This window comes from Manacus vitellinus, unplaced genomic scaffold, assembly GCF_001715985.3.
Source record: "Manacus vitellinus isolate BGI_N305 unplaced genomic scaffold, ASM171598v3 scaffold_22_pilon, whole genome shotgun sequence".
In the NCBI taxonomy this organism is placed as follows: Eukaryota; Metazoa; Chordata; class Aves; order Passeriformes; family Pipridae; genus Manacus; species Manacus vitellinus.
Window position 1 is genome coordinate 13,760,898 of NW_021939632.1, and position 12,401 is coordinate 13,773,298.

The 12,401-nt window shown below is 35.2% G+C and overlaps 1 protein-coding gene across 5 annotated transcripts in view; it reads right to left on the bottom strand.

Annotated features, from left to right (window-relative positions):
* Positions 1–2,088: 2,088 nt before the first annotated feature.
* Positions 2,089–12,401, bottom strand: part of METTL8 (methyltransferase like 8) — a 79,579-nt gene continuing 69,266 nt past the window's right edge. For 4 of the 5 annotated variants that reach the window (XM_018072517.1, XM_018072516.2, XM_018072519.1 and 1 more), the window contains 7 exons: positions 9,600–9,991; positions 8,983–9,032; positions 6,445–6,508; positions 5,973–6,112; positions 4,077–4,183; positions 3,915–3,980; positions 2,089–2,678 (listed from right to left, as the gene is read on the bottom strand). In XM_018072517.1, coding sequence (XP_017928006.1) covers positions 2,491–2,678; positions 3,915–3,980; positions 4,077–4,183; positions 5,973–6,112; positions 6,445–6,508; positions 8,983–9,032; positions 9,600–9,991 — 1,007 coding nt within the window. In that variant the 3' untranslated portion in view covers positions 2,089–2,490. Of the gene's footprint in view, positions 2,679–3,914; positions 3,981–4,076; positions 4,184–4,622; positions 5,127–5,972; positions 6,113–6,444; positions 6,509–8,982; positions 9,033–9,599; positions 9,992–12,401 lie in introns of those variants that run through there. The other variant, XM_029959854.1, reaches the window with a different exon arrangement.

Here is a 12,401-nt window from a genome sequence, read left to right on the forward strand (position 1 = left end):
TTCCTCCAGAAATTAATTAACAATAAGACATTTTAAACTGCACTTCCTATATAGTTTTCTGCATCTCTTTTCTTTTTTTTGACAATACTGTAATAGTAGTTTTCCCAACTAATACAGATAATTTGAAAATATTTTAAAAATATGTCCTTGATTAAGCTTTTTGAAAACTGAAATGTCATGAAACCAAAATACTGAAAGTCTTACTCAGATTCAGAAGTTCTTATAGGGAATGATGTCTTTTTCCATTTCCACTCCCCTTTTATGAATCTTATGACTGTTCAGACAGTGGATATTCTACATTAATAAATAGTAGTTGATCTTATTACTTCTAAAGCAGGCACCATTATTCTCAAAGAAACAGCCAATACTTATTTTGCAAATTGTAGAAGAGAAACAATTTCGCTTAAGGCCATTCAAAATTCAGGTTTTGGTTTCTTCTGATGTCACATTTTTGTTAAACTAACAACATAGTATATTAAAGCCTTCCCAGAATCAACATATCCTTGTGAGTGCCAAAGCAAACATTATATTGGCCCTTACACATGGAAAATCTACATCACATACATGAGTAAGACTGCATGATGCTCAGGAGCTTATCACCATCACCAGTCGCAGAAAATTCTACAAGTGAAAACGATTTGTATTATACTAAGAGCTCTGTATATTCAGAAATCACAATTATTAAACAGGGCAGCAACATAATTAAAATATAAGCAGATATTTATTTGTATTTCCCATGAAGACTACTATAGTCTTTTAAGACTTAAGGCTTAAGCTGTGTTTTAACCTTTGATTTACACCGCGGGAGTTTTATTGCTGGTTACAACAATGCCATTGCTAACCAAAGCTTCCTGAGTCTCTTAATTCATCAGTGTCTTATGGCAGTTTAGAATATACCAAAGATGCAGGATCAGATCCTACCTTCCAACTCCCTTTATTGTACCTTATTCTTGAAACAGATCTGGGTTTATATAAATAAAGCAGGTCTCTCATCCTGTTAAAGACGATGAAGCTACTTGATATCCATGTTTAGATAATTGGGTTTTTTTCTACAAGATAATCAGTTCTATTTAGCTTAGCAGCTAACAACTTGCAAAAAAAAAAAAAATCAACGGTTGTCAGCTCTGACATGTTTACCCTTCAGACTAAAACAAAAGCAACAAGAACTTTGAAAGTGTCACTGTATTAATGGCACTCAAAGCTGCATGTTATAGGTTACATGCATTCCATACCCTTTTTGAAAGAAGAGATTTATTTTATTCATTCACCTGTTTCTTGTCCTCTCCTTGTGGCTAAGTGATTTAAAATTACATTTAAGTAGCAGAAGTGGCATCTTTAACTACTAGCTCTACAGCCTCAGTATCATGTTCTGCATTTGAAAACAGTGTTTGCATTTTGGTTTTCTTCTTAAAAGCATTTGCAGTACTACTGTAGTCCTGTCCTTTACTGTCTCTCCACCCGGTCAATACAAAACATTTTGTTTTCTTTCTAATATTCAATCCCTAAGAAAGCAACTTCTATCTGTAAATGACAAAAATATCTCAGCTGCCAGGTAGATTACCATTTTAGTGTGATTACATTACCCTATAACAATAACAATAAAATGTACTCTGGACTACTGTTTTTGCTCCTCGCTCTAGCATATCTAACATATCATAAAAATAATGTTTGTATTTATCCAGACAAATATTAACTATTTTTTTCAGCACTGTTTTGGCATTCTGGTAGTTCTTTTTTATATGAAACATGTTCAGTTTACAACCTACACACTTTTAATATAATATATGTGTCACTAAGGTGTTACAGAAAGTTGAATTTGGCATGTTCCTCATGAGCATGTGGATGAAAAGTGGACATTTCAACAGCACAAGTCAGTCACAGCAGAGGACACCAATCACTGACTAGTATGATACGTGTGCATGTCACATGCAGTTAGTGTGGAATAATTACTTACATGCAAATCAGAAAGAGATTTTGTCTTCATTATTTATGCACCAAAAAATTTCCCTCGAAAGAGGAAACACAGTTGCAAGACACACAGTGGTTAAAAAAGACATGACTCAGAAATTAACACAGTGCAGCTTGGAGTAACAGTGAGAAGAGATATTCTGTTTCTCTAAATCTCTGAAAAAATCATGCTTCAGTGTAAAACTTTTTACATATTGTGAATTTCAATATGAATGAGATATATACTTATTGACTATTCCTATTCCAGGAAGTAGAATAGTGCCTGGTCACAATTATGAAAAGATTAATGAATATCCCTTTATTGCATATAAAGCAGAAGTGAGAAATGGCCTTCCCCCCCCCCCCAGATCTTTCTCACACATATTTATTTATAAAGAAAAGAAAGTTAGGGAAAAGGTTTTAATTTTCAGTTCAATATATTTATCCTTTTCAGTGGCTAACACAACGTTTACTGGAAATACACGTACTCCAATTTGCTTCCGTTTCTGGAGTTCATTGCTGTACTACATTTCTGGAGTACACTTATTTATAAGGGTGCCTTTTGGTTGTTTCTTCAGGATTATGCAGAGACAGCAACGGTTTCTGGAACTTGCTTTGTATCCAAACTCGCTGCATTTTCACTTTTTTCTTCCTGTTTACTTGTAATCGCCGATCAACTAAATTCTGTATTTCAGTTAATCCAGCCAAGTTGAACATGTTCCATACCTCATCTATTTTTTCATAAGAAAAATTATTGTAATTAAAAAAAAAAAAGGTAATTTGTAGAATGTAGCAATTAACAACCTTCAGTTCAACCAAATGGAACTAAATCTGTTTTGCAATATGAAAGATCAAAGACACTGCCTCTAAGAAGTCTTTTATTAGAAATTCATTCTCACAGCTCTTGATTTACATTGCAGTAAAAATTCTTATGTTGAGGGCCAAACCACATTGGTTATTACTCATGGCACCCATAGATACTCTTTCTTCAGAGGGTTCAATATGCCAGAGTTGAGTAAACAAATGCCATTTGGTCACTGTTCACCTATTACACCCAGATAAAGCTATTGCATCTGCCAAATGACAATCCAGACTTTTATGCCTTATATATATATGTGTGTGTGTGTGTGTGTGTGTGTATATATACGCATGTATATATATGTGTGTATATATATGTGCATACACACACATATAGATTTATATTACATATATGTAATTAGTTCCTTCTTGTCAGTCATCACTGGAAAACCTTAAGCTTCTTTGTCTTAAGGAAGCATGAAACATATTTAAAAACTGAGAAGGCTCTTTAAATTCAAATGATTTCCTATATATGTCTCAGATCCTTCTTCTCACTTCTAAAATTACAAAGGCTGGGATAAATCCTGATCCATCGCTATTGCTTACAGTCGAGGTTGCAGAGGGTAAAAAGAAAAAGAAAAAAAAAGTATTGTGATGCTCACTTTCACAATTTCACAATATACCAGTCTAAGCTGTCTGCCAGTTGAACCAAGTGAGTGGACAGGCAATGAGGAATAGTATACATAAGCAGCAACTGAAGTTTAGCTCCTGTATAAAGAGCAACCTCACAGTTCAGATTCACCAACACGGCATAACAAAACATCAGAGCACTGCTACAAACTCTCCTTCCAAGTATGTTTATCTCAATTTTAAGAGAGAAATCATGTACATATTTAAATAACAAAATTTGAGCATACCATTAAACACAGGACACTTAGATAAAGAGAAATTTCCAGTGATGTCTTTAGCCATCTTGCAAGACCCCAAATGCAACAAGTGTACACATAAAGGAAATTATTTTCTTACAACAGTTAGCTTTGGTCTTTTTAAAAGCAGAGAATTTAAAAAAGGTAATAAAACCTTCTTTAAATTTTTGTTTAAAGATAAGTTTTTATAATTCAGTCTTGAGAGAAATTTAACCCTTTCTATGAAACTATAACTTTCCATACCTTTGGTAAAGAAATACACTCTGGTTCCATCTCCTCGTACATAAAAATTTTCTGACAAGCAATGACCTAGGAAATTGGGACAGTAATGCAAAAGGACATGTCACTTTTATTTTTGCAAAAAGTTAAAATGAACAATGAACTACAAAGCCATTCAGGAATTACCTTTTTTAAAACGAAGTTGAGCTGTATCATATCTTCCATAGTCTCGAAATAACAACATTCCTCCAGGTTTCAGTAGCTTAGCCAACCTATTTACAACCCCTTGCATCCTTAGAAAATAGATGGGATACTGTTGATATTTGCAAACATAAGCAACCAAGTGTGCTGCCACAGACAGAAAAGGCAGCACCACCTAATAATAAGAGACACTTCAAGGTGGGTAGTTGTGCCCAGAATTACAAACTTCGCCTATGTAAACTTAAGTTTTGTGCACAAAGGAAAAAATGTACATACATAAAAAGTGAAAGTGCTTTGAGAAATCTCATCCAGCAGAACTAGAAGACATCAATTATATAGCTTGAAGAAAGTTTAATACCTTCCAATTCTGCAACCAAATCTTAGAGGTGCCTTCTAGCAGAACTGAAGTGTGTTAAAAATTTACTACAAGAGTAGCAATTATCAAAAACTAAGCACAACAGCCTGAAGAGAAATCACTAAGTAACAATTTTCTGAATATAAATGTGTTCCTCTCACATAAATTTTCCATCTTTCCCAAGTATGTAAGTTCTGCATCACAGTTCCCTTGGTTTTCTTTTTCATTTCTCACTTTCAAAGTTTCCAGAAAAAATGTATACTGAGCAAGATGAATCTGGATCACATTTTCCTTTATGCAGTCATTTTAATTCTACGAGATGGCAGTAATGACTAACACAGCTTTGGAAAGTGGGTCTCACAATACAGATAATTACACGGAAATTTTTATGTGTGTATACACACACATGCACACAAAAGCATCCATGTCAGCCCTGGGAGAAAAACCACAACCAACAAACCACAAAAAAAACTCAAACACATTCTTAAAAGACTAATAGGAAAAGACACACAGAAATACGCAGAATACTGCTTCTACAGGCAAAGTGATTGATTTAATGAATGAAACACTATTTTCCACTATCTTCGTGGCAGCATCATGGCAGTCACAAAGATCTGAAGTCTACTGCTTGAATTGTTTCTGGAATCTGGACCCTGGCTTTGCACAACTTGTGCTCATCTCTGAACAAACAAGAAGGAGCAGTATCATATATGGGAAAGGGTTTCTGTAAAGCTAATCATTAGTAACTTAAGCAGAGAAACAGTTCTCAGACTTAGGCAAATACTGTTCTGTTTGCCAAGCCCATTTTAATGACATTCTTAGTGTAGTAAATGTATTATCACACATACAGCATGTATTTCCCTTCATATAATCCAGTTAAAGGAAGAGTCAAGCAGTTTAACTTATGCCCTCCTATACATTTTTTCCATCAAAAAATGAGATTTTCACAATCAGCCAACCATAACAGTCATAAAATTTGGTTCATTAGACATAGAGAGGCATTAGCAAAGGCTAACAGTACCCAACATAACACTATACATGAAAATTAGATCAAATTTTCTTAATCCAAACAAGTTAAAAAATTCTGGATGCATTTTGGTTTAAAAGGCCTGCATGTAAGCATTGTATGTGGCTAAATCAGCAACCTAAGTCTATATCAACATATTGCAAGCTGTTAAGTCACGAATGTTTAGTTTTGATCACTAAAAATGACTTCCTTCTAGAAGACTAGTCTGGTTTTTAATTTGCAGTTTTTTTGAATCCCTCACTTCTAATAGGGTTGTGTTTAGTTACAATATACTCCTTGTATTTTGATGGAGACTAGAGACTCACTAACGAATTAGCCTGACAAGCTTTTCTCTTGAAGCCTGAAAATGGAAAACAGCATTTAAAATACCTTGTTTTATACATATTGTAGCTTACTAAGTAATAAATTAAAGATTCATCATCTTCTTTCGCTATTCTTGAAAACCTCCAGCGAAAAGAGAGATTTAACCCATTTGCTTTGCCCTTTAGTCTTCATTTACCTGTCAGGATGAATAGTAGAGAGCACAAAGACAAGGAGAATGACATCCAGGATCTCATCTGGAAAAGGATAGGGTAAAGCGTCATCACACACATCATGAACAAAGGCAGAACACCAGGCTGAATTGTAGGACGAATGTGACTGTCAGAAAAAAGATGAAAAGGGGCACAGAGAGAACAGTACTAGTTAATACGTTTACTGTGACTCAAGAAACTTTTTTTCTTCAATTATTCTGCATTGTAAAACATCTCATATAAAAGCCTATTCTGTCTGGTATCTTACTCAAGCTGAGAAGCAAGCTCACTGATGGTATTCATTCCTCTCTGCATACAGTAAGACTTTGTTCTTTGGAATATTGAAAACTTCAGTTAAAAGTTGTCAAAGCCATCACATTCTTTTTCATGAAGATGGCTTCCTGGCAGCCTCCTGAATTATGGGCTTATAAGGTACTCTAAAGCAAGTGTATGAATTACCTTTACCAGCTCCACTGCTCCTGAAGCAAAATCACAACAGTACAGAAAGGTTCCAGGTGTATTGCTAAGAAAACAAAAGCAACATCAGTTAAAAAATTATTATTGTAAAAGATGAAAGTCTACATCAGTGTTCATGGAACTACAGAGGGCCCTTTGGGGTTCTCCACGGGTTTGATCAAGCATGCCTTATTGATGTCTAGCACGTGGAAAGCCACATAGGTTGTAATGAACCAACAGGGCAGACAAATTTGTAAGAATACCAACAGGCAGTTAGTATAAAAAGAATTAGAGCCTTGTCAGGGAGGAAGCAAAAAGGAAAAGAAAGAAGGTCACAGAGGGCTGTCAGGACTGATGACAATGTCCCGGTGTTGTAACGCATAAATGCACGTTAATAGGTCACGTTTTCTTACAGAAGCACTGCATTAAGTCTCTATCATGCAGTTTAATTAGCTGTATGATTTGGGCAGGGGTAGGGTGTTGCAAAAATCATCCAGTTCTGTAGATGTTTGGGTTTCCATGTGTCACCTTGCTGTGCTTTTGATTAGATTAAGTGGTATTGGTTGTTTCCCTCCATTATCCCTTTTGTTTTGTAAGCCAGGATAAATAAGAATTTCCTGTAGCACTCTTTTCTCTTTCCTTCTCATCCAAGACTAAGCCAGTTGCAAATTTCCTTGTACCATTTATCATATAATAGTAATTCTAGGAAGAGGTTTTTTTCACCTCTGAAAAATTCATTTAATATAAACTGAGCAAGCCACTCAAAACCCACTGAGGGATGACCTCACTATCAACTCACGATCAATTAATTTCTTTTAAAAACATATTTGAGATTTTGGATGGATGGCTTCTTTAGAAGGGAATCAATAAACTCTGTCAGTGCCTATAAGATCTCACAGTATACACAGCTGAGTTAGTGACTTCTCTGAGGGCTCAACAGGAGAACAATTCTGGAACAAAATATACTCTGTGCTCACTGCCGAGCAAAACTTTTATCAGCTCTGTGCCCATCATGAGAATTGATGAATTTAGATATTTATTAGAGACAATGAGAAGCAGCTAGGTTTTGGACCCAGCTAGTCCCTTGGGAGAGGTTACACTGATTTCCTAGTTGACTTGTTAGAATGTTATTTCTTTTTTTTTTTAGAGTAGAATAGGAGCTATGTAGAAAGTCAACCTAAAACAAAGACACAGCTTGATCTGGATGGTGTTCTCATGATGCATTGTACTAAAAAGCAGTAACTTAAATTTTAAGGGAGGCAGGGGGAAGCAGTTTTAAAAGCTACATTACAAACCTAAGTGAAAAGTTTTTTTGTAGCCAGGGTACACTCATGCTTGACACTGGTTTCTTTTTATATGCATACAAAAGGCAATTTCTGTATTATTAAATTCAGAGTAAAAGCAAGTGTTCTATAAAGCCAGGCCTACTAAAAGGTAAGAGATGTTTCCACTCAGTCATATACAAGACAAATGAGGTAGTTTTTCAGTGTATCAACCAATGTGATCGACTGAAGGATTTGCATAAAAATAGAGATCACCAGGAAAAATATCCAAAGAGTAGATTCTTAATTATCAGAAATGCCAATCTATGACTAATGCCTCCTGTGAGGAAAACATAAAAGTTTGTCTCATCTTTTCTAATACAGCTACAGGATATCTTTTCCTATACAGTGCTACTTTTCAAAGTTTTCATATGAAACAGGGCTCCCCTTTCATTACATGCTGTCTAAAGTAAAGGATTTCCTGTGGGATGAAGAGGCATTGCTATCACAGGTTTCATGGATGACCTTGGTGCATCACTTGATTCCTCCTGCTGTGTTTCCATATCTGCAAAATGGAATATTTTTGTATAGTGGTGATACTAGCAATAAAAATTCAGTTGCAGAATAATGAACTGTTCTGTACTCAAACTCTTGAAGGCATGACTAAAACGAAATCTATTTCAACCCCTGATACATACATAGTCTTTCCAATAAAACCTTCCTGCCTACATGGATGGGAGGACAAGCTGTCATAACAGTTTTTTCTAAAACTGGAAGCTAAGTGGATTAAGATGTTTCAGTGAATTAAGTAATGCAATACATGACTTGTGCCTTCCCTGACACTAAAACCTGAGGCAATGTGACAAAGTACACCAGCCAATTCAGAAACAATGCAACTTCTTTCCAGTAGATCACATGCCATTATCTACTGTCCCTGATTTTGGCCTTTTTAAGAGATACCTGGCAGCTTTACAGTGACATGTAAGACAAGAGAATATTTTGCCTGCCTAAGATTAACTACAAGAAATCAGCCTGAATGAACCTGAAGACAAAACTCTGTCAGCAAATATGGTCTCCCCAAGACCAAGATTAAGCAATATGAGGAGTATCCTGTATATGGTGCTACCAACATTATCTGTGCTCTGGGCACAGTAAGAATTTCAGGGCTGTAAAATGATCCACTCAACACTTTCTGCAGCACTAGTCTAGCACCAAAATTTGGAGAAAATTAAGAAGATGAGAATACAAGTCTTATATTTGAAAATCCAACACTACGTACCATAGAACTTCCAAAATAGGAAAGACGCTGTTTCCAGCTCCACAACCAACCTGAAACCAGAAGAGAAACAAAGTTAAAATAAACAAGCAAATAAAACCTTTTTTGTTATTTTTGTCCTAAATTAGTTGGCACGTAGGACCCATTAAAGTTGAAGGTATGTTGGACAGAAAAGGTATAAACAGCTCATACTACAATTCTCAAATAATTTATATGATCATGTTTCTCCTCAATGTCTTTCTAAAGTTGAGAGAATCCATCTCTCAAACTGCATAAGAAAATGCAATATTCTTGTCCAATTTCACCATTTGGCAAGAATATGTCAACTACTTGCACTTTTAGACAAAACACTTAAAAATATAAGTTTCCTTAGGAAATCAGAAACCCAACTTTCAATGACAATGGAATCTGATTATCTAGCCCTATTCTGATTTGGGAGAAACTTTAAAGGAAAAACAAAGTCCATATGCTAGGTTTCTGTGAAAGTTTCTGCCATAAATGAATATAGTATGTTAAATTCTAAATGCTCACTTTTTTGATACTTACTAAGCATGTTTATCAGATTTTTGAGCAATTAAGTGGAGCTCTATATGATGAGTAGAACTTTTGCAGTGCATTACCTCTAATATTCTATAAGTGGCATCACTTCCAGGGAAAGATTCTAGTCTGTCAAGTTCTTCTCCACAATTTTTACCCTGAGGATTTTCACTAATTGTTTCTGCTTTGTTTTTATTATATACACATCCTTGTACAGCAGTAGAACCACCTCGATAATTTTTCTTCCAGTATTTTTCTCCTTCCTCAAACATTTCATTTTTGTGTGAAAAACTGTTGGTACTATTTATTTTTCTGTGTTCTGAAGATCTTTCTTCTCTTCTCAATTCTTGTCTCTTTTCTTCTGGAAGAATTTCTGGAAATTCCAGAAATAGCCAATTACGATCCTTGAAAAAGTTATTTTTATGGGTCTTGTAAAATTCATTCCAATATTTACTGGCTTCTCTCTCATATTTATCTGAAATTAAAAGAGAACAAAACCTTGGTGAATACAAGCTTAGCTACAAAATACTCTAAAGCAACATGGAATTTAGACCTCAAATATACAGTTTAAAAACCCATGGTTCCACAGATTGTACTTTTAAATTAAAACATATAGATTTTGGATTTACCTTAATCTGTGCTCAAAAATATTCCTATGAAGGTTTAATTAGATTTTATGTCACTTAGGAAGGGGCAGACAGGCTTTCTGCATCACTTTCTTTAATATAGTGACATAATAGAACAGCATCACCAAAACATGCAAGCTGAAGATTTCGTTTGTCTCACATTCTAAAAGCTATGCATCTTTTCAATTATTTAAGAAATACTAAACTGAAATTAATTTCATGTTTTATGAAATTCTGTGATCAATTGCAAATTTGTTGGTAGCTCATCATCTCTTAAAAAACCACAGCAATTAGAAATCCAGTTCTGTGAACATGCGTGATAGATGCTACTGCATAGCATATAGACAATAATTCATGCTTAACCATTCAACAATACAGTCAGAAGAAACATACTGGTTTTCTTACTTTCAAAACACTTTCCAGTTTTACAGTAGATCTTTTAATTCACAAAAGATTGTAACGGAATGTTAGAATGTAAAAGAATAGGACTGGAAGGGATTTCACTCAGTCAGGGAATTCATACTCCTCCACAAAGACCTCTCCAACTTATTCTTAAAATACCACCTTTCATATAGGTTTAACAACTTTCTTCAGTAATATATTACAGTCCTTAACTTTCAAAACAGTTAGAAATCTTTTCCACTACCTAACTATAATTTCTGTATTGCAATTAGGTCCAGCAATTCTTGTCCCATTAACCAAGTAGATAAAGCAGAGATTACTCACTTTTCTCTTTGCAACACCTATTTATATATTTGAAGTGCTTTACTATGTCTCCCATTAAATGTCTTTTCTAGAAACCTAACTCTCTTCTTTTTTCAATGCAACTCCTGATTTTTAGACTTTTGATAATTATAATTCTTCTTCTCTAGATTCTTTCCAATTGATTTACTACTTTTCAGTGCTGTATTCTGGTAAAGGCATTATCAATGCAGAGCAAAAGGAGTACTTTACAAGGCTCACAGGCTGTAATCCTGTTTATAACTCCCAGCTTGCCATTTTGCAACAGCATGACTGCTGATTCAGCTAGTGATTCACCACAACCCTCAGATCTTCTTCTGCAAAATGACTACCTAGCCAATTGTTCCAGAGCCTAGTATTTTTTTCAAGGAATTATTCCAAAGCACAGTATTCTGCATTTATTTTTAGCAAACTTACATATTTCAAATTCTTTTTTCCCCCCATTTGTCCAGATCTTTCTGAATCTTAATCCTGTCCTTCACCACACTTGAAACATCTCTTCACTTAATATCATCTTCAAGTCTCCAATTTCCTGAGGTCACTAATGAAAATACCAAGCAGAACTGGACACAGAATAAAACACTCCTCACCCAGCACAGCCTTCTGTTCTGAAAGGATCTCTCTAGGCATTCACTCACCCAAAAGCAGTTTCATTAGCTCTCGCTTGCCTAACTTGCTTATGAAAATGTCAAATAAAGCAAGTCAGAAGCCTGACTAAGGATAAAGTTCAGGACGTCTGCTGTTTTTCCCTTATCCCCAGGGCTTGTAACCTTCTCCAAGAAGGAAATTAGCTTGATTTTACATGATTTATTCTTGAAAAAATATTCGCTGGCCAGTATTCATCTCCTTTGTTCTTTCAAACCCAGTGTCTGCAAGCTCTGGATGTACTCTTCCAGTATTTTTCCAGGAACCGAAACTAATTATCTGACTCTTCTTTTTTTCCCACCTCCCTTCTTTAAAAAAGCAAATATTCTCTTTTCTGCTTTTCCAGTCATCCATGTACTCTATGGATGTACTTTGTAACCTGTTCTTTCTCAGTTCCAGAACAATCTTTCCTCCTTCTCACCAGCACTAATTGTGCTAGCCACTGGACTGCAGCTAACCCTTTCAAAGGCAGGCTGATAAAAAGATAAGAATTACAGCTTTTTCAATGTCTCTTTTGTTGATGGTTTTCCCTTCCTTATTCCACCAAAGTACCAAACTAAATCTTTTTTCCTGGTTTTTTTCCCCCTCATTCCCAAAGCATTTACAAAAGTATCTTATTAGCCCTGACATCTCTTGCTAAGTGTAGATCATATAATGTGTTGCCTTTTTAATTTTGTCCCCACTCACACTGACCCATTAATTTTTTCAATAAAAAATGCACAGAGTAAATATATGGTGCATTTCTCCTACTACTCTCATTTAAATCTTAACATATTATTTCCTGAGAATTATCATTAGAGGCACAGACAGGCAGTGGGAAGTGGGAAGGAGGTGGCAGTATGCCTTGTCCTAGAAATCTGCATAATGTTTTAA